This window comes from Drosophila ananassae, chromosome 3L, assembly GCF_017639315.1.
Source record: "Drosophila ananassae strain 14024-0371.13 chromosome 3L, ASM1763931v2, whole genome shotgun sequence".
NCBI lineage: Eukaryota > Metazoa > Arthropoda > Insecta > Diptera > Drosophilidae > Drosophila > Drosophila ananassae.
Window position 1 is genome coordinate 14,872,433 of NC_057929.1, and position 18,742 is coordinate 14,891,174.

Here is an 18,742-nt window from a genome sequence, read left to right on the forward strand (position 1 = left end):
CTGGACTTCCATCCCTCCTCTAATGTAACAACTTGTCATATGCAAATTATGAAAATTGATTTAGGCCTAGAACCATAAAGCTAATCTATTAGATCTAATGGAGCAGGGTTCCTTAACTTGTCAATTAGCTGTCAACTTCCTGTCGCTGGAATTGAAAGAGGGGACTGCTAATTAGCCCACCAGAGATCGCCAGAGACACTGATCATGGAGAGAGTGTCCTCTTCGGGGAGGCGCTAATTCAATTAATAATCCCTCGTATCAGACCGACAATTACACAAATTAAAACTAAGCTACCCCCCAAGTTTTTTCCCCCCCATTTAATTATGCAATTACTAGATAATTTTTTCTTTTTTGTATTTTTAATATTTGTTCTCCTCGATGGCACGAGTCTGGGGCACAGACCAACACCGAAACTAAAACCGACACCGAAACCGAAACAGTTGCAGATACAGTTACAGATACACAGATACATAACCTTTCGGATACACATATGCGAGACTCTCCCATTGGTCGAATCGAAATGAAACGGTAAATGTTCTCTCTGTCTGTGTGTGGGCCTGTAGGTGTTTATGTAGAAGACTCCAGCCAGCCGGATACACATGAGTAGGGAGTCGTGTTTGGGGCGTGGCAAGGGTGGTATCCGAGAGATACTTTTCTGGGGACTTTTCTTTGAAGATTCTAGACTTGTGTGGGATTTATAAGACTGTTTAGAATTATAATTAAAATAAAATGGGATGTACTTCCTCCCCTATAACTCTATTTCCTCTCTCCCCCCTTGCAGGACTAACCGCATATCCTTGAAACTATTAGACGCTGAACGTGCCGAGATGTGAGTTATGTAAATGGATAGCCCTACGAGAGGATCGCTGGCCGGATTGATTGATTGATTGATTGCCATTCAGGGTAGGCAGCACCAAATATAAACAGCAATTGTGCAGGACAAAGGACTCTCATTCTTCCCTTGGCATTGGCATTGGCATTTGCGGGCGGTTTGTTTTCTATGCGCAATTTATAAAGTTGCTGACACAATAATGGGAGCCAGGACACGGTAGGAGCAGCCATGCCAGCCATGCCAGCCAGCCAGCCAGGATCACCTCTCTGCATGGCACCTCCGCCTTAAATTCTCGCGAATTAATTTAAAAAGGAGCCTGAGTCTGCGGTCGTCCCGCAAAAGTATTATATTACTTAGAAGCCCAGGAGCAGCAGGATCTGTTGTGAGCGTCCCAAGTTTGCTTGCGTCTTGATAAGGCATAAAAGGTCCTCCACAAGGACAATAGGCAATTGCCCAGGCATTTCCTCGAGCGTGTTTATGCTTTGCGCCTTCTTATCCCTCGATTTCTTATCACGGCAAAAAGATCAAATTTCGAGAGGGAGCACAGGACGAAAAGAGAAAAGGAGCCGCTGGGAAAGGATGTGCTAAAGGATGGATCTTAAACTGAAGCTTAGGGATTTCTCTTTTCTTTTTAAAAACTTTTTCGAAGGAGGGCAGAAGTCAGTAAGAAACTAATAGTTTTATTTAAAAATAAGGTATGGTATTATTTTAAAGAAATAATGCCTCTCACCTCCTTAAAATGAAAATAAAGTCAACGTTCTTTACGTTTTTTCGTTGTATTACACAATCAGATGCTGTTCTTGGCCCCTTTGAGTAGAATCTCCAGTTTCCCCAGAAACCAAATCCAGAAAGACCTTAATTAAATTTTTGTTACCCGTACAGGCCGTACTTTTTTTGTTCGGTTTCTGTGTTAACTTGTTCTAAGTACGCTTCTTTTATGACCCATACAGTAGTAGTGGGGTAGTGGCCACTGGGCTCCCGCTCCAGCTCCAGCTCCAGCTCCAAAGATGATGATGATGGACAGAAAACGGACAAGTTTCACAATTTGCTGGCGGCTTTATCATGTCCAGAGTGGTGCGTTTTGACCTCTTGGCGAGTACGTGCCTGGCCTCAGAGTGTGACAAACTGGTTGCTCTTGTTGTTGGCAGAAAAGTGGTATAGTTGCGGCCAGTAGTTGTTGCTTTTATGACTTAATGCCGCGTACGCCGCGCAATTTCAATTACACGGCGAACCCAAACGGCTTACATGTTTACATGGCTAACACCGTACGCCGATATAGAGCAGGGCCCGGCTCACCCCCACCCCGTCCTCTCAGAAGGGCAACCTTCGACCGCCACCGCCAGGTGCCAAATTTGACGGGCGACCGCAGGGCCGCCGCTCCACTCGCGCATAATTTATGCCCCACAATACCAAAAAGTACGGTCGAGGGGGTGTCGGCCCGCTCTATTAGCCCTCAGCACGTGGCCAACTTTATGATTTCTCGCCCCAACAACTCGGCGCGGCTTCGGCCGCACTTCCTAGCTGTTGCATGCATATTTAAATTCAAATTTAATCAAGCCGTTGCAGGTGTATAGGAGTAGTTGCAGGATTGCAAGGATTTTGCATCTTTTTGCCTTGCATCTGGGGAATTGCTTTTTCGAGGAGTTTAAAAATTGTTCAAGGAGTTGAAAAACAAATTTAAGTAACATGTAACTTAGACCTTATTTTATTTTTTTTTTTTGCAATTCCAGTTATATTTATAACTAAAATACAATCTAATAATATCGTAAGCAACTAAAGAAATGCATTCATAATTTAGAATATTTTAATAAAAGGCTTTTTAAAAGCTATTAATATTTAAAAACTTGTTACATCATTAGCAAAGTTCCCAACCATGGTTCATGTATGTGGTTCGTTTTGATCTGGCAGCTCAGATAAATCGATTTATTCAAATTAAAATCAAACAAATATAAGCAATACATAGTAAACATTGAAATTAATAAATCACGTTATTAAAATCTAAGCTTAGAAATCCTGAACTTAAAACCCCAATAATCACACCATAGGAAATACTAAGATACTTTCACAATAACGATTAAACAAGCCGCAAATATTTTAAAAGTTTAAAAATATCAGATGGGAACAGCATTTCCAGTTGTTTATTTTAAGTAACAATATGTTATATTAAAATTAAATTTTAAATTTAAATTCAAATATATTTCCGTTTCCGATTTAGTGATGTACCGAAACAATCGATAGTCTAAAATATCGATAGTCAAATAGTGTGACCAATGGATAGCGAAATGTATTACGAATATAAATATATATTTTCGGCATCCCTAAATCCGAACAAACAAAAACACGACACGACGAGCACCGAACAGCACCGCGGCGGTTGATATTTTTCAGACCGCTCCATTACAATTACATTACACAACTTAGCAGGCGGTGATTTGTGAGAACGCTGAGTGTGGTGGTCCGACTTTTGAGATATATATTTACAAACAACGAAGCCGCAGAACTCCCGCTTACAAAAACCAAATTCAAAAAACGCTTACCAGCTTACCAGAATTACAAACAAGGGAGGCATTAGAATCGGAATGAGAAAAACTCGTTAAGTTTGGGGATTGTGCGGCAAAAATCAAAGATATTCTTTAAAAGATAAAACAACGGTTAACGGTTATATCCCTTCAAATTAGTGTCCTTGTTGCTTTAGTTTTTGTTGTTATTGAGGAAGAAGAAGAAGCCCGCGAGTGTGTGAAGTGAAAAAATAGAAGAAATATTAATAAATAAAAGTTATCAGGCAATTACCGTTATCAGCACCCGGCAATAACAACAGAAAACCATGTTGATCTCGTGCAAATGCTCGAATTTTGTTGCCTCCTGCACAAAATCGCAGCTGCGTGGTGAGGATGGAGCAGCTACCGGTAACCCGGACCGGAACCCGGTCGGCGGAGAGGTGCCCATCCCAGTCCTGCTGTCGCAGGTGTTCCAGCAGAGGTTTCCCCGCGATTTCAAATTCTACAACCAGTTCATGGACTTTTTTAAGCGGGTAAGTTTAGTCGCTACTATAGCTTTTTCGCGATTATGGGTTATCTTCTATATATATATATATAGAGACTATGTATGTTGGTGTGCCAGCCAGCGAGAGAGAGAGAGAGAGGAAGGGCTGCCTGCGCCAGTTCCAGTATTGATTGGGGGGTAGAACAGCGCAGCATAAAAACAGGCCTATGCTCGCGCTAAAGTCCTGGCATTCGAAAAAGTGCCCACTGTACACACACAAATTCCCAAGGCACGCACACACACTCACACATACACAGCAACATAGGGTAGGCCTAGGGCCCTAGGGGCCTGGAATCGGGAAATGGGCTGGAAAGGGATGGAGGGATATAGGGAATGGCCGGAAAATAGGGTCATCCACTCGCTTGGGAACAATCCCTTTTTGCGTCTCACATTTTGGTTTATTTTTGGCCTGACCGACCAAGTGCATTTCTGGCTCCTCGGCATCTCCCTTTTGTTCTGGGAGCCCCTCCCGCACCTGTTCAACAACCGCTCCTGGTCGCCTGCCTGTTCCGCTCTCTGCCGGCACTCTCTTTTTCTGACTTTCCAACCTGATCGCCGGTATTTTTAGGTCCCTGCGTCAGCTTCTGTTTTACTTTACTTTATTTCGGCCTGTTTTTTAGCGTTTTTGTTGTTTTTTTTTATGATTTATGCGCTTTTGCTTTTCATTTTCATTTGCTACGCCCTCGGTTGTAAATAATTTGCATAATTTCCTACTGAAATTTTCAGTTTTTTTTTTACGCAAAAGGGTGGGCCCGGCCTCTCAGGGGTTAATCCGAGTCAGTTTCCTCATTTAGGCACTCAGAAGTTGGGGAATTCTGACTTTTTTTGAGGCCACCTTTCGCCTAGAACTATTTAGTCAAGATCTCTTTATTTTTGTGGGTTTTTCAGAGAAAGATATGAGATATTATCTATTAGATACAATTTCCATGCCATTATCTACAACTGTGCAATAAAAAAATGTATTATTTTATTTATTTGCACTTCAATCTACCACAAAACAAGCCTCTATTTACTTTAGTTTAAATAAATATGATGATTATTTGGTGTTTATGTTAGCGAGCAAACAACTTGTTTACTCTCATTAACTCCAATTTGTAGATAATGATTTTATTGGATTATTATAATTATTACAAATAAATTAAAATTGTTTGTTTGCTTTGAGGAGGCACACCTTTATCTAATTGTAGTTGGAGATGCCTTCCATCCGAGACAGAATCTCTGCGTCATCGCCGTGTCTCTTGTCCACCGTTTTCAAGGTTAAATCTCTTATCCCCACTTTTCTCTTGGTTCTCTCTTCTCTCTCTCTCTCTCTCCTTTTCACCTTCTTCGGCGACAGCACTTGTCACACTTTGAGAGCAACTGGTGATGGTAAGCCACAGTTTGAGAGGGACTACTGAGAGGACAAGGTTCATGAGAGTTCCCTTTTTAGTTTTAATTTTTTTAGTTTTTATTTTTATTTTTTTAAAAACAATTGCTTATCAGAGTGCCCCTGCACCGCAAGCTCGTAACCCGAGTGGCCCGAGTTGTAATGCAAAATTGAATTGTTCAATAAAGGCAGTATTGTTTCTGTTGGCGCTGCTGCTGCTGCGGTTTCGAGATCATCAGATATTGCTGCCAGTTGTTGTTGTTTTTTGTTGCTTTGTGTTGCACCCACTTCAAAAGCGCTGAGGCGTACGGCAACAACAACAACAACTCGGACAAATAGACCAAAAGTGTTATTTTGAATAATTCAAAGCTCAAAACAAAAGAAAAGGCAAAAAGTAAAGAAGAGTCCACTAACGACTATAAGATTCTCTTAAAATTAAGTTATCTTATTTTATATTTTATTATTTATTTCAGACAGAGTAGTAATTAAAAGATAGCCCTCCTGGAAACCCCCTTTAAACTGTCTCTCCCCTAAAAAGTATCTCACAGATACTCCCTCTTAGATACCCTCTAGATACCCTCTCTATGCCTTTTATTCAAATACTCACATCACATCATGGCACATATCCCGCAAGTATAAATATGTATATATGGGAGGCTTGTGTTTTCGTATATATTCTCTCTATATAGAGCCAAAACGGAACGCTTTTAGAATAAATTACGAAACCAGCGACAAAACACAAGCAAGCAAGAAGTAAAAAGCACAAAGAGCAGCCAAAGAGTGGGCGCTCAACAGGGGGCGGGGCGGCCGAAGCAGCGGCAGAGGAAGAACAACAACAGCCGAAATACAAAACAAAAAACTTGTTTATAAATTTTTTTTCCCCCCCATCTCTGGTGTGTGTGTGTTGGAGAGTGTGTGTTGGATAAACAAGTTTTCGAGATTTCCAAATGCGACCGGCCGGGGACGACTGGACCCGCCGTAAATTGGAGTCCGGGAAGAGAGAAAGACCAAGAAGGGGGTCTTCTGAACTGGGCGCCAAAGGGAGGCCAAGGGAGGGGGCCCATGCTTCGGCATTTATCTTGAAATGAAATTCCATTTTCTGTTCCTAATATCAATTAATTATATTAAATATTTCTATTCATTTTTTATTCCGCCCAATGGCCCGTAATATTGTCATTTCCTAATGGACCTCAATGGGTGATATTTTTCTCGGTGCAGAGCAAAGTGGTTTGTTTTTCAGTTTTTGGCCCACTTGATGGGCCGGTTGACAGGCCACTACCCCCACTCTCTCTCTGCGTAGGCCCCCGAATGCCTAAATTATGACTTTATGCATACAAGTTTGTTTCAACTTTGGGCCGAAGCTGTGATGAACTATTACAAGGCTGAAAATGATAACAAAAATAACAAAAAGTTAAAATTTTACATGACATTGAGACTATTTTGTAAACAATCTTAAAAAGAGATTGATAGATACAATATCTTGGGATGTCATTCGATTAGGGAAGGGATAGCTTTGGGATATCCTAGCCCTCTCATTCCATTAGGGATGGGTCATCTGCGGAATCTCCTGCTAGTGGTGAGAAACAATCACTCTGTTTGCACGCACATCGCTTATCAATTTTCGATTGTCCAGCGCACACACACACACACACCTCTAGTCTTCTTTTCTAGGTTATCAAACGGTAAAACGCTGCGACACAGATACACCTACCTATCACTTCAATATATAGTACAAACAAGTACTATATACCGCACGATCGCCGTCAGTCTTGCTGTCGTCAGAGGGCCGTCTGTCTGTCTGATTTGTTTTTGGAAATTGCTTTAGTTTCGATTAGCCAAGGGCCTGTTGCTTCCCATTTGTAAAAGATTCTGGCCGGATCACCTGTGAAAATCAGTTAATTAAAAGGCCAAGCAAACAACCAAACTGGTTTGATGAACCACTAACCATACAACATATAGACTTCTCATTTCATACAACGAAAATGGACGCAAAAATTTCTTGCGACAGGCCCCCGGAGGCCCCAGAGAGAATCTTACTCTCATTCTTACGCTCATTTTTACGCTCATAATCTCATTTAACTTTTTTGGTTGTTCAGTCGCAGAGAGGCGCATCATCAAGAAGGTTCTTCTGCGGTTTAACCGATCTTTATATGTATGCGTGCTCACACATTCACACACACGGTTTCATGTGTGCGTTGGATTTCGTTTTGAAACCAGCTAAAATTTTTGATTTTTGTAACTTTACAGGCATGCTACCCTAAGAAAATGGGAGTTATCATTATTATATACCTGTGAAAAAATTTTATTATATTTTATATTATATATTTTTATATATCATGCTTTTTATACATATTTAGGAATACGATTAGATGGCAGCAGTAAAATGCTTCACATATATATTTACGAAATTAGGTATTTATATATTTACGAACAATTAAAAATCATTGTACTTAGATAGAAACAGGGTATCTTTCAGTCGCTTTTATTTAAAACCCAAATTTCACTGTTGTTATTTTCAAACGGATGGTTCTTGCATACCCTACTGATGCCCACGGAAACAAAAAATCAGCTGTTTTTGTTTATTCTCACTCCACAAAAATCATCTATCAGAAGGGTATGGAACACCATCCGCTGGCAGAACTACAACAACTTAAAAGCAATCGACTGAAATATACCCTGTTTCTACCTTAATATATAAATTTTAATGCATTCGTTGACATATGCATATATATACATATGAAAAACATTTTACAGCTACCACTTAATCGTATTCCATAACAAATATAAAATATAGGTTGAAATATTAATATATAAAACATATTTTTTTCATCATTAGCGTATAATGTATATCCCAATTTTCTTAGGGTAGCATGCCTGTAAAGTTACAAAATCAAAAATTTTAGCTGGTTTCAAAACGAAATCCAACGCACCCATGAAACCGTGTGTGTGAATGTGTGAGCACGCATACATATAAAGATCGGTTAAACCGCAGAAGAACCTTCTTGATGATGCGCCTCTCTGCGACTGAACAACCAAAAAAGTTAAATGAGATTATGAGCGTAAAAATGAGCGTAAGAATGAGAGTAAGATTCTCTCTGGGGCCTCCGGGGGCCTGTCGCAAGAAATTTTTGCGTCCATTTTCGTTGTATGAAATGAGAAGTCTATATGTTGTATGGTTAGTGGATGAACACAATGAGCGACAGCTGCATTCATATGCTAATGTCCATTTTTATTTTTAGCCCAGTTATGAAGCAGCAGCAGCCCAGTTATGAAACCGAAAACCCTTTTTCCAATCCAACGACTCTGAAATCAAAACACGAGCTATTAATCAGTTATATGCAAGTTATATGTGGTGTGTGGTGTGGGGGGAGTGTAAGGCGCGGCTGCAGTGTGCCAACATTTGTTGGCTCTAAAAATAGCCATTATCAAATGTAAAGTCTGTGAATCGTGAATGTGGGGTGAGGGCAGCACAATTATAGTAAGAGAATGATAAGTAGCCTGGGTCGCTAGTCGCTAGTCGGCAGTCGACGGTCTAGAGTGGGAATAAAAAATCATTATTTTATCGCAATTGAGACTACGAGAGCTTAATTGTAGTTTAGGTAACAAAAATGGAAACAAACAAGAGTCTGCTGATTAAATTTGTTTTCTAAATGAGTAATATTTGAGATAAGAGTTCGACTTCTTCAATTTAAATTGAATATAAAGCAAGTTCAGACAGCAGGAGCCTGCAAGTCATCACGGAGCCACCAAGGTCATGGAATCCCAGTAGGGGGAAGTTAATGGACACTGGTCGATCGGAACGCGTGTGCCGGTTAATTGAAAACCAATGTTAATCTTTAACCAATATAACCTTGGAGGCGGCAACTGTCGAACTACCAGCGTACCAGCGGTGATAAAAAGCCACCAATCTTCGGGCCAAACTCTTAACCTTTAGGCCGCCACTCACTCACTCCTCACTCCTCCCTCCTCACTCTCGTGTAAACAAAACTATAAATTCTTGAATTGAGAAACCGCTCGCCCCCGCCCGCCCCGACTAAAAATAATCACCTCTTCTTGGCTAGCTGGTATTTTTCGAAATATCCCAACAACTATAGCGAATATATTTTATTTTGCGTATGCAACTAATGGTGCAAAAGGGGGGTGAGGTGGTGCTAGTGGTGCTAGCTAGCTAACGGTAGTGGTGGCTCACGTTTTCGTTGCGTGATTTGTTCAGGTGAGGGGTTAATTTCTTCGCTACCCCCCAATTATGATGCCTGGGCATAAATATTTCTTTTTTTTTCTCTGTTTTTTTTTCACAGTGGCACATAACACAATTCAGCAAAGCAGAAATGAAACGCCAGGCGAAAAATAAATAAATAACAAAAACTGTGTCAAATGTGCGGTCACAGATTTGTTTGCTTTGGATAAACACGAAACAAGAGGACGGAAAGCGTCTAAATGTGATATGCAAATAGGATTGAAAAATTATAGAGTGCACTGCAAGAAAAGGCATGTTTCTAACACGTTACAGCATGTTCTGGCATGTTGTAAGATGAAAAATGCACTGCCTTTGTAAGCAAAAATGTGAAATGCAATTGGGAGTGAAAAAATAAAGATTGCACTGCACGAAATAGTATACTTTTAACATGTTCTGACATGTCGAAACATGATAGATGCACCTCCCTTTGAAATGCAAAAAGGAGTGACAATATTAAAGAGTGCACTGCAAGAAATAACATGTTCCAACATGTTCCAGCATGCACTCTCTTTGTAAGAAAAAAGGTGAAATGCAAAAGGGAGCAAGAAATAGCTTGATCTAACATGTTCTAGCATGCACTCCCTTTGTAGCCCTAGAAAGCTAGTCACCTCTGACCTTATCAAACACTGTTCTATTTGATTTTCTTTTATTCAAAATTTGTTACCAATTAAAGGCTATAAATAGTCGAAGCTCTCCCGAGCAATCACTTCTTATCATGTGTATGGTTTGTGGAGCTACCAGAAATAGTCGCAAGTCTTGCTTTTGGGGTCCCTTGGTTCAGATGATCTCATTATTCAAGTTGGCATGTGTATATGGGCATATATTTATATTATTATTTATACGGCCCGTGGTGTGTGCGAGTGTCTGTGTGTGTGTGTGTGTGTGTGTGTGTGTATGAAGCAAGTAAACTAACAATTAACAGCAGACGTTGGGCAGGCCCGAGAGAATGCCGCCATCTTTGCTGTTTGTTTATTAAATTTGAGTTGTTGCCGGCTGTGGAGCTCTGGGCTGTGGGCTGTGAGCTCTGGGCTGTGAGCTGTGCAAACCAAATACACGGCAACGAAAATTTGTTTGTCAAAGTTTTTAGATAACACCGGCACACCCCACCTTATCCCCCATCCCTCTACCCCCTTTTTTTTCCGCCTCGCTCCCCACTCCTTTTATAGAGACTGCCGGCAGGCAAACATTGTTGCGCTTAATTTACTGTTATACACAGAGAGAAATAGAGATGGGAGTTATAAACAAAATTAAATATTAAAATAAATAATATAATAATACAGAAATATAAATATTTGCTTATTTTTTGTTATAATATTTTAGTTTTTATTTTTTTTTTTTAAATAATATTTTTGTAGTGTAGTACATTCCTATGTATTTAATAAATTCCTAATCTAAACCCGCCGGGGAGCACACGTGTGCACGTTTCCCAAAGCTTTCTCGTTCTATCTCTTTCTGGCTGCTCCCAATTGCATTTCTAGAGGGGTCTATAGGTCTATGGGGGCTCTTCTACTGGCTAGACTCGATTCGACTTGTTTGGGTTCTGGGTCTGGGGGGCTCTTATCAGATTTTGTTTTCAAACGACATTGAATGATACGCTCTTTTTATTATTTTCCCTCTTTTCTTTTTTTTGTTTTTCACAGATAAGGGCAACATTTTATTGGTTGAGTGCAAAAAGGGGGGGAGGGCATAACAAATAATAATAAAAAAAAAAATAAAAAAGCAAATCCCATTTTAGAAAGTTAATTTGAAAACAATTAATTTTGTAATACACGTGCTGCTAAAATGAAATATTATTCAAACAAGCTATTAATTAGACTTAAGAGTTAATGGGGCACTAAGCCGGGCTCAGACCTTGAGAGTGAATCACCTGGACAGAACCCAGGAACCGCCAAAAGACCGGATGGCCAGACTGGCCAGACCCCAAAAACTATCCACTACCAGTGGAAATTTTTCAAAAAAAAAAAAGCTCCAAAAGCAGAGAATAGAGAATAGAGCCGGGCCAGACCATAAAAAATTGCCAATTCGTAATCCGAAGAGCGAAAACGCCCCAAACGCGCGTGTGTCCCCAGCTGTCTAAAGTTGTTTATGATAATGGCCCACGACGGCGACGTATCTGAGCGAAATGTGTTTGCTTTTTTTTCAACAAAAAAAAAAAAAAAAAAAATAGAAAAAACAAAAAAATAAATAAAAATAATAATACTAAAGAGGCGAAAGAAGAGTATTATTTTGTATTATTCGTGAGCAGCGAGCCGCGAACCAAGTCGCACCCCAAAGTGAGCCCCAGAGCCCCCCTTTTTAAGGGGGGGAGACGGTCTGCCCACCGAATCTATAAAAGATTATTTCGTAGTTTCTTTTGCCAGTTGATTTGTTTACAACTTATTTTCTTTTTGGCTCAGTTTCGGCTTTCTGCCGATGAAATAAAATGAATTGAAATGAATCGAAACAAGACAACTTATCTCAAAGGCTATAAAAAAAAGTAAAATCCAATGAAAATAGAAATAGAAATGGAAAACAAAACAAAGGAAAATGCGTCAATCGAGCGGATGAATTTGTTTCTATTTCTTTTTTTTATTTTCATCTACTTTTCGGGAAAGGTGTGCCTGCCTCGGATGATTGATGGCCTGATTGATTGGTAATTATCAAATTAAAGTTCATTTTTGAAACTTACTATAAAGTGTTTTCCAATCATGATATTTGGTACTTTAGCGAAAGAGGCAGTTTGGTGGGGAATTCGTTCTTGAGTTCGTTCTTGATCGGGTCAGTCTAAGCCAAGATATGGACATCGAAAGGGGCCATATACGAAAATATGTACATAAGTTTGGAAGGGGGTTACCCTAGAAAAATTTGAAAAATATGGATGAAAAATTTTGTGTCAAGATTTGGATGCAGATTAATAGGGAATGGTCCTATAAATCGATAGAGGTATTCTTTTTAAGAATCGAATCAGTATTGTCCAAGATATGGACATCGTAAGGAGGACATCAGGAGGACGAAAATCCTGGATTTTGGACCCCAGAAAAATTTGAAAAATATGGATGAAAAATTTTGTGTCAAGATTTAGATGCGAGATTTAGATTCGTGGGGAATCGTCCTACAAATCGATAAAGGTATTTCTTTCAAAGATCGGATAACTATCGACAAAGATATGGACATCGTAATGTGGTATGAAGGGAAATCCTGTGTTTTGAAAGGGGGTGCTCCTGAAAAATTTGAAAAATATGCATAAAAATTAAAGTTGGAGATTTTGATGCAGATTTGTGGAGAATCGTTCTACAAATCGATAGAGGTATTCCGTTCAAGAATCGGATCATTGTTCGCAAAGATATAGCCATTGCAATGTGGAATGTAGGAAAGATCTGAATTTTGAAGGCCCTCTTAAAAAATTCAATAAAAATGGATGAAAAATGTAGTTTCAAAGTTTTGAGGTAGATTGATGGGGAATCGTTTCACAAATCCGTAAAGATATTCCGTTCAAGAATCGGATCAGTGACACCAAAGATATACGAATAGCAAGAGGCCTTTTATGAAAATACTGGATTTCAAAAAAGGTTCTAGGCAGAGATAAGATTTGGCAGTGGTCTATAAATATTCTCTTGTTATTTCGGGGTTAAATTATTAAAATAAAACATTGTTTTGAATGAGAGTGAGGTGCTAGCAGTGGTCACAGTTTGATTTGTTTGTTTTTGAGTTGCTTTCCCCAGACCCCAGTCTATGGCAAGTCGAATTGAAATGCTTTGCATTTGACGAGTCAGGGGAGGAATGGGATGGGGGGAGACCCTAAGTAGATCCATTAGACACATCAAGTGTCGAGCCAGCAGCTTAATTAATGCCGGGCAATCAATTACACTACACCACCACACCACACCACATTATAGTGTACTAGATGGCCCGCACGACCCGCACAACAACAGATTAATTATGCAGCAATGTGCAAAATGCGAAAAATTATTACACACATTCAGGGCTCCAAAGTTGTTTTGTTTTCTTGTTTTGTTGTATTTGTTTAATGGGAATCGTTCTGGTTGCGTAAGCCTTTTCGCGAGGGATCTGCATTGCCAGACACTGTGATATGAATTTCAATGGTTTTCAGGCAAAAGTTAGTCAGAGCCAGCCATCCCAGACAGAAAACAAATCAAATTAAAGCAGTCCCCGGGCCAAGTCAAGTGCGCAACAGTTTTATGATTAGAGCAAAAGTGATTAGCTTTAAAGCATAACTAAGCAGTCACTCTGGTACTTCCTATCTAGAAGATATTTAGATTCTATGAAGTGCTAGAGAACAAGATAAATTAGAGGTTGCACCTTTAGGGATCTCTTGACAGTTGAGACAATTGCTTCCCTTTAAATTGCATACATTATTTCGATCTCAGACTTCAATTAAACCGATTTATATTGATTTCCGATATGCCAAGAGCGTGCTTTTGAAAGTTACGTGCTCCTCGGCGCGTTTCCTCCAGCGATTCTGTCCGATTCTGCGGCTCATCCGACAAGAACACGCCATGTTTTATTTATTATTTGTTTTCGTTTTTGTTTTTTTGCTGACCAGCAGCAGAAGACGCGATTACAATTAATCAAATGCCGGTCTGGCCATAAAATAAACGCTCATACGTCAAAGTCGAACGTAAACGGTTATTTAATTGGGCAACTGAGCTACTGGCTACCGGGCACTAGGTGGCGCCACAGCATAATTACCAGGACAGCAGTAGAGCCGGCAGTACAGCGACATTTAATTTCAATTAAGCAACAAACTGATAATTCGAACTGCGAGAGGCAGAGTGGCAGAGTAGCAGAGTTGTTGGGTTAATTAAGCAACTGACGACAGACAGACGGACTTCAATTGCTGGCATATTGCAGCAGAAGAGTCAATGACACTGAGAGCGAGGCTAGGAACTCAGATACAGGATGTTGTCCAGCCCCCTTGGGTCATAAAAACTGTGATTAAGTTTAAGTTTCTATAAAAAGTAAAGCTCCATTATCTAACCTACTTTTCTTATCACAATCAATAGTTGCTTTTATTTTAATCTGAATGGAAAAATATTGTTATCTTAATTGCCTCAAAAGATAAAATTAGAAATCTATAAAGCCAAATAATGATTAATCATAATCAGATATACCCTGTAGAAACCTCGATTAAGGGGTAAGAACAGAGAGCCACCAAAACAGCCATTAAAATACAAAAAAGTGCAGTCCATAAATATATTTATGCGCTTGAGACGGCCAGAAAAACAAGCCCCAAAATGCCAAAACACTTGTCAACAATGCATTTGTATTATTCTCACAAATATAGAAGAAGTACTAGGTATGTATAGTACTGTTTGGTTACATTCATTTAATTATTGCCGAGGCTGATTAGATATTACCGCACTGGGGCCGGTAAACAAGTTTGGAATTTGCATTGAAAACAATATATTTTTCGAGTGGGTTTGTGGGTGTGACAAAACAACAACATGTTGTTTCTTTTTTATTCCAAAATGGACATAAAATGGAAATAAAATAAATAAGTAACAATGCCGGAAATTGAAATCTGCAGAAGCTTGAATAACAAAATTGTAATGGTTGGGAAGGAATTTACATAGAAATGTGGATAGTTTATGCATACAATTGCACCTGATGGTGATAGGAGGCAGTACAGTAGAGATTCTCTAAGACAAAACAGTGCTTTACTAATCCAGTAAAGAAATATAAAAGATGGACTAGGATGTTAGAGTTCTAAGCGTCTTGAATAGCATTTGTTTTCATTTCTAGTGAAATTTGTAATATTGTTTTTAAATATTTATATATAATATTTATATATATAGCTGTTACCCTATAGAATCACCACTGTAACGATGATGCCATGCAATCCAGGAGCTCATGAAGTGTTTAGCTGACGGCGGGCAACATTGTCATTTGATTTCAGTTGACGTTTGCAGTTCGTACGTTAATTCAATTTAATTCTGTTTATCTACGTGTGTGTGTAGGTATGTTTTGCCTGTGCACTTGTGTCCAGTCTCTCTCCACCTGCCGCCCCCCACCCCACTTCTGTGGCTAGTTTACCGCCCATCCGTCCGGGTTATATGAATACGAGTGTCGAATTTTGCCGAGCACGTCTATATAAAGTGCTTTTCGCTCCTGTGTCAGGCCCCGAACACGTGCTGCCATCCAAAACATGCCGGAATTATTGTGCATAAATATGGAAAGTGTGGGGGAATATCAAAATTGATAAATTAAAATGGGGGGTATATAGATGTTATGCTTGCAATGTCATAATATGGAATAGAGTGGTGTTGTCGGGGTCACCAGTTGGGGTTCTACCTTTTCTTTGTGCTTTTTAAAATTTAAGATCTATAGACAACTTACCATAACCATTAGAGATCTAGTAAAGTCATCTAGTAATTTTCAATATCTATTAGTTTCCAATAAACTATACCCTTTAGAGATCTAGAAGAGTCAGAGTCGTGTTGTCGGGGTCACCTGTTTGATTTCTTCCATCTTTTTTTAGATTTTAAGATCTAATATCTATTGGAGACTGACTATACTTACTATAGATCTAAAAATATGCTTGCAATGGATATTATGCTTGCAATGTCATAACATCTAACAAAGGCATGTTGTCGGGTTCACCATTAGGTTGTCCTCTTGCTCTCTTCGCATGTTAAGATCTAAGATCTATAGACAACTGACTATACCCATTAGAGATCTAGAAATGTCATCATGACTGGTGGAATAAATCGAGTAGTCTGGCAGAACAGCACTCTGCCATTGCACTAATTGTTTATTGCTTTCGTGTTCATCACGGGCCTCTTGTTCTCCGATAAGTCGGAGTCGGGAGTTGTATCGGGTGCAGCACTCGAAACGAACATAATTGACAAATTTGCACTTGAACTACTGTGTGGCTGGCGGGGTTGTTGACTCGTCACTCCTACCGAAGAAAGGGGCCTGCGCCGGTGGCTCTATATTTATGGAGGAAATTGGTAATCCCCGCTATCAGGCATTGGCATTGACTGTGTCGGTGGGCTCTGGGGGAAAGGCTTATCAGATTGATTGCCTTTGGTAATCCGTTCGGTCTGAAAGGTTATTAACATTCTATATCTTTTATTTGCAGGCCTCTGGACCCATTCAGGATCTCGCGGTGGTCGCCATCAACCAGCGGGAACTGCTCTTCGGCCTCACCCTCGACGCCGCCGGCCACAGCTGGCAGCTCAGTCTGTGCATCAACTGCAACGCGGTCCTGTGCGCCAAGCGATTGACGGCAGAGACGGGCACGCCCACACACTACCTCATCAACTCCACGCTGCTGACCAACAGCGAGGAACTGGCCCAGCGCAAGTCCAAAGTGTCCTTCTCGGACACCTTTGAGATTCTGATCATGGACGATAAGGAGAGCGACTCCGTCCCAGCGGGACCAACGAACGGAATAGCGGCCTCCGCCTCCAACCTGAGCATCGGCTCGTTGTCGGGGAATCCCCTGGACGCCAAGTGGCAAAGGATTCTGAATGTGCAGGCCCAGCAGCAGGCGAGGGTGCAGGAGGAGATCGCGGACACGAACGCGCGCATCGAACGGTATACCCGCAATCAGTTCCAGTTGCTGAACAGCTTCCGGGAGAAGTCCGACCAGGACTGTGACATGCTGCTGCGCCGGATTCGACAGATGCCCGAGCAGGCCTCGGAGCTGCTGGATCACGGCATGCCGCCCGCACTGGAGGTGGCCGGAAATCAGCCGCAGAGTGCCACTGCCCGGCGCAGGAACACCATTAGCAGCAGACGGGAGTTGTCTGGACCCACCACGCCCACCACCACCCTCAATCATCCTCCCAACTTCCTGACGCTCAACCAGAAGCCCATGCAGCAGCAGCAGCAGCAACAGCAACAACCACAACAACCTCTGCCCAGTGCCTCGGTGACGAGGAGGCTGTCGCAATTCGATACGCCGCCCGCCACCCCCGAGTCCACGCCCATGAGCGTCGGCAACAGCCCCACTTTCCGCCAACAGCAGCAGACGGTGGCCGGCGGTGCTCCCGCCCAGAAGTTGGTCACCCCGGGCTCGGTTATGAGTCCATCGGCTCATGATGCCGACGACGGCGACGACTGTCAGTTCGATCTGGAGGATGTGGAATACGAGCCGACACCGACGGCCCAGCTACCCAGCTACCAGCGCAGCTTTATCTACCAGCAGCAACAGTTCCAGCGGCTACCAGAGGAGGAGAACAGCATGAGCAACGATCTGGACGACATCGAAGCCGCCGACGAGGCAGAAGGTGAGATTCATGACTTGACTTTTGAGAAAGGTTCTTAACATCTCTCTGTCCACTTTAGATGCTCTCTTGGACAGCTCGATCTCGATTCCTGGGCGACCACGTCACACCCAGACCCAGTCGCAGATGATGAACTTTGCCAGGAGTCTGCCCATCGAGATAGCCAACACCCCGCTCGCCGAGCGAGCTGCCGCGGCCAACAACAATAACTTTGTGTTGGGATGCGAGGAGGTGAGATTCCCAGAACACCGTCCCTTAGATCTCTGACTCACTAATGGTTTTAATCCTTACAGGGTATGGACAACATCGATATAGCGGCCAGCATCCAGGCACTGACCAAGAGTGTCCATGGCGAGGCGGTGTTTGGCGACCTGCCCCGACCACGTCTGCGATCTCAGATCGAGGGCTAGCCTCGGGGAGGGGAGGTATTCGGAGGAGGAAGAGAAGGAGGAGGAGGAGGATCGGAGTCACCACTACGTACACATATTATATATATGTATATCAGCTCGTAATCTGAATAATTTGTTAGACCGCCTTGATAAGTTTTTCGCTATCTGAACTAAATTAGTTGCTCAACGAAGCCCAGGAGGACACAAGGAGCGCCTGCCACACACCGCATACCGCATACCGCATACCGCATATGAACCACACTCGCGCATCAATCACATAAACACCACCACCACCACCACCACCTACCAACTAAAAACTAGTACCAACTAAGCAGACAGGTTGCAATTTCTTTAATTATACATTATACATCGGCTATAAGTTTTATTTCAAGTTTTTTTTCGGATGATCTTCGATTGGAAATGTGTATTTTCGACGAGCACGACGAGGTGTACGGCTGTCGTTGGCTGTTGCACATTGAGTTAACTAACTGATACTGATACTGATGATGTTGTTAGTTTATACAATGAATAATTTAGAATACATATACATACATAATATATATATTATATAAACCATAAAGAACGCCACCGGCTCTACCGACGCACCACAAAGCGTCCCATCTAAAATAGTCTATGTGTTTTATT

General features: G+C 41.3%; 1 protein-coding gene across 1 annotated transcript; it reads left to right on the forward strand.

Moving 5' to 3' along the window:
- Positions 1–3,124: 3,124 nt before the first annotated feature.
- On the forward strand, positions 3,125–18,724 carry LOC6496347. The gene is made up of 4 exons (XM_001960701.4): positions 3,125–3,863; positions 16,559–17,711; positions 17,770–17,939; positions 18,002–18,724. The coding sequence occupies exons 1-4, from the start codon at positions 3,657–3,659 to the stop codon at positions 18,116–18,118; spliced, it is 1,647 nt and encodes a 548-aa protein (XP_001960737.1). The 5' UTR covers positions 3,125–3,656; the 3' UTR covers positions 18,119–18,724.
- Positions 18,725–18,742: the final 18 nt, after the last annotated feature.

Coding starts and splice junctions, on each gene's coding strand:
- LOC6496347 (XM_001960701.4), top strand. CDS start 3,657: ATGTTGATCTCGTGCAAATGCTCGAATTTTGTTGCCTCCTGCACAAAA. Junction 3,864..16,558: donor TCATGGACTTTTTTAAGCGG/GTAAGTTTAGTC, acceptor TTTTATTTGCAG/GCCTCTGGACCCATTCAGGA. Junction 17,940..18,001: donor TTGTGTTGGGATGCGAGGAG/GTGAGATTCCCA, acceptor TAATCCTTACAG/GGTATGGACAACATCGATAT.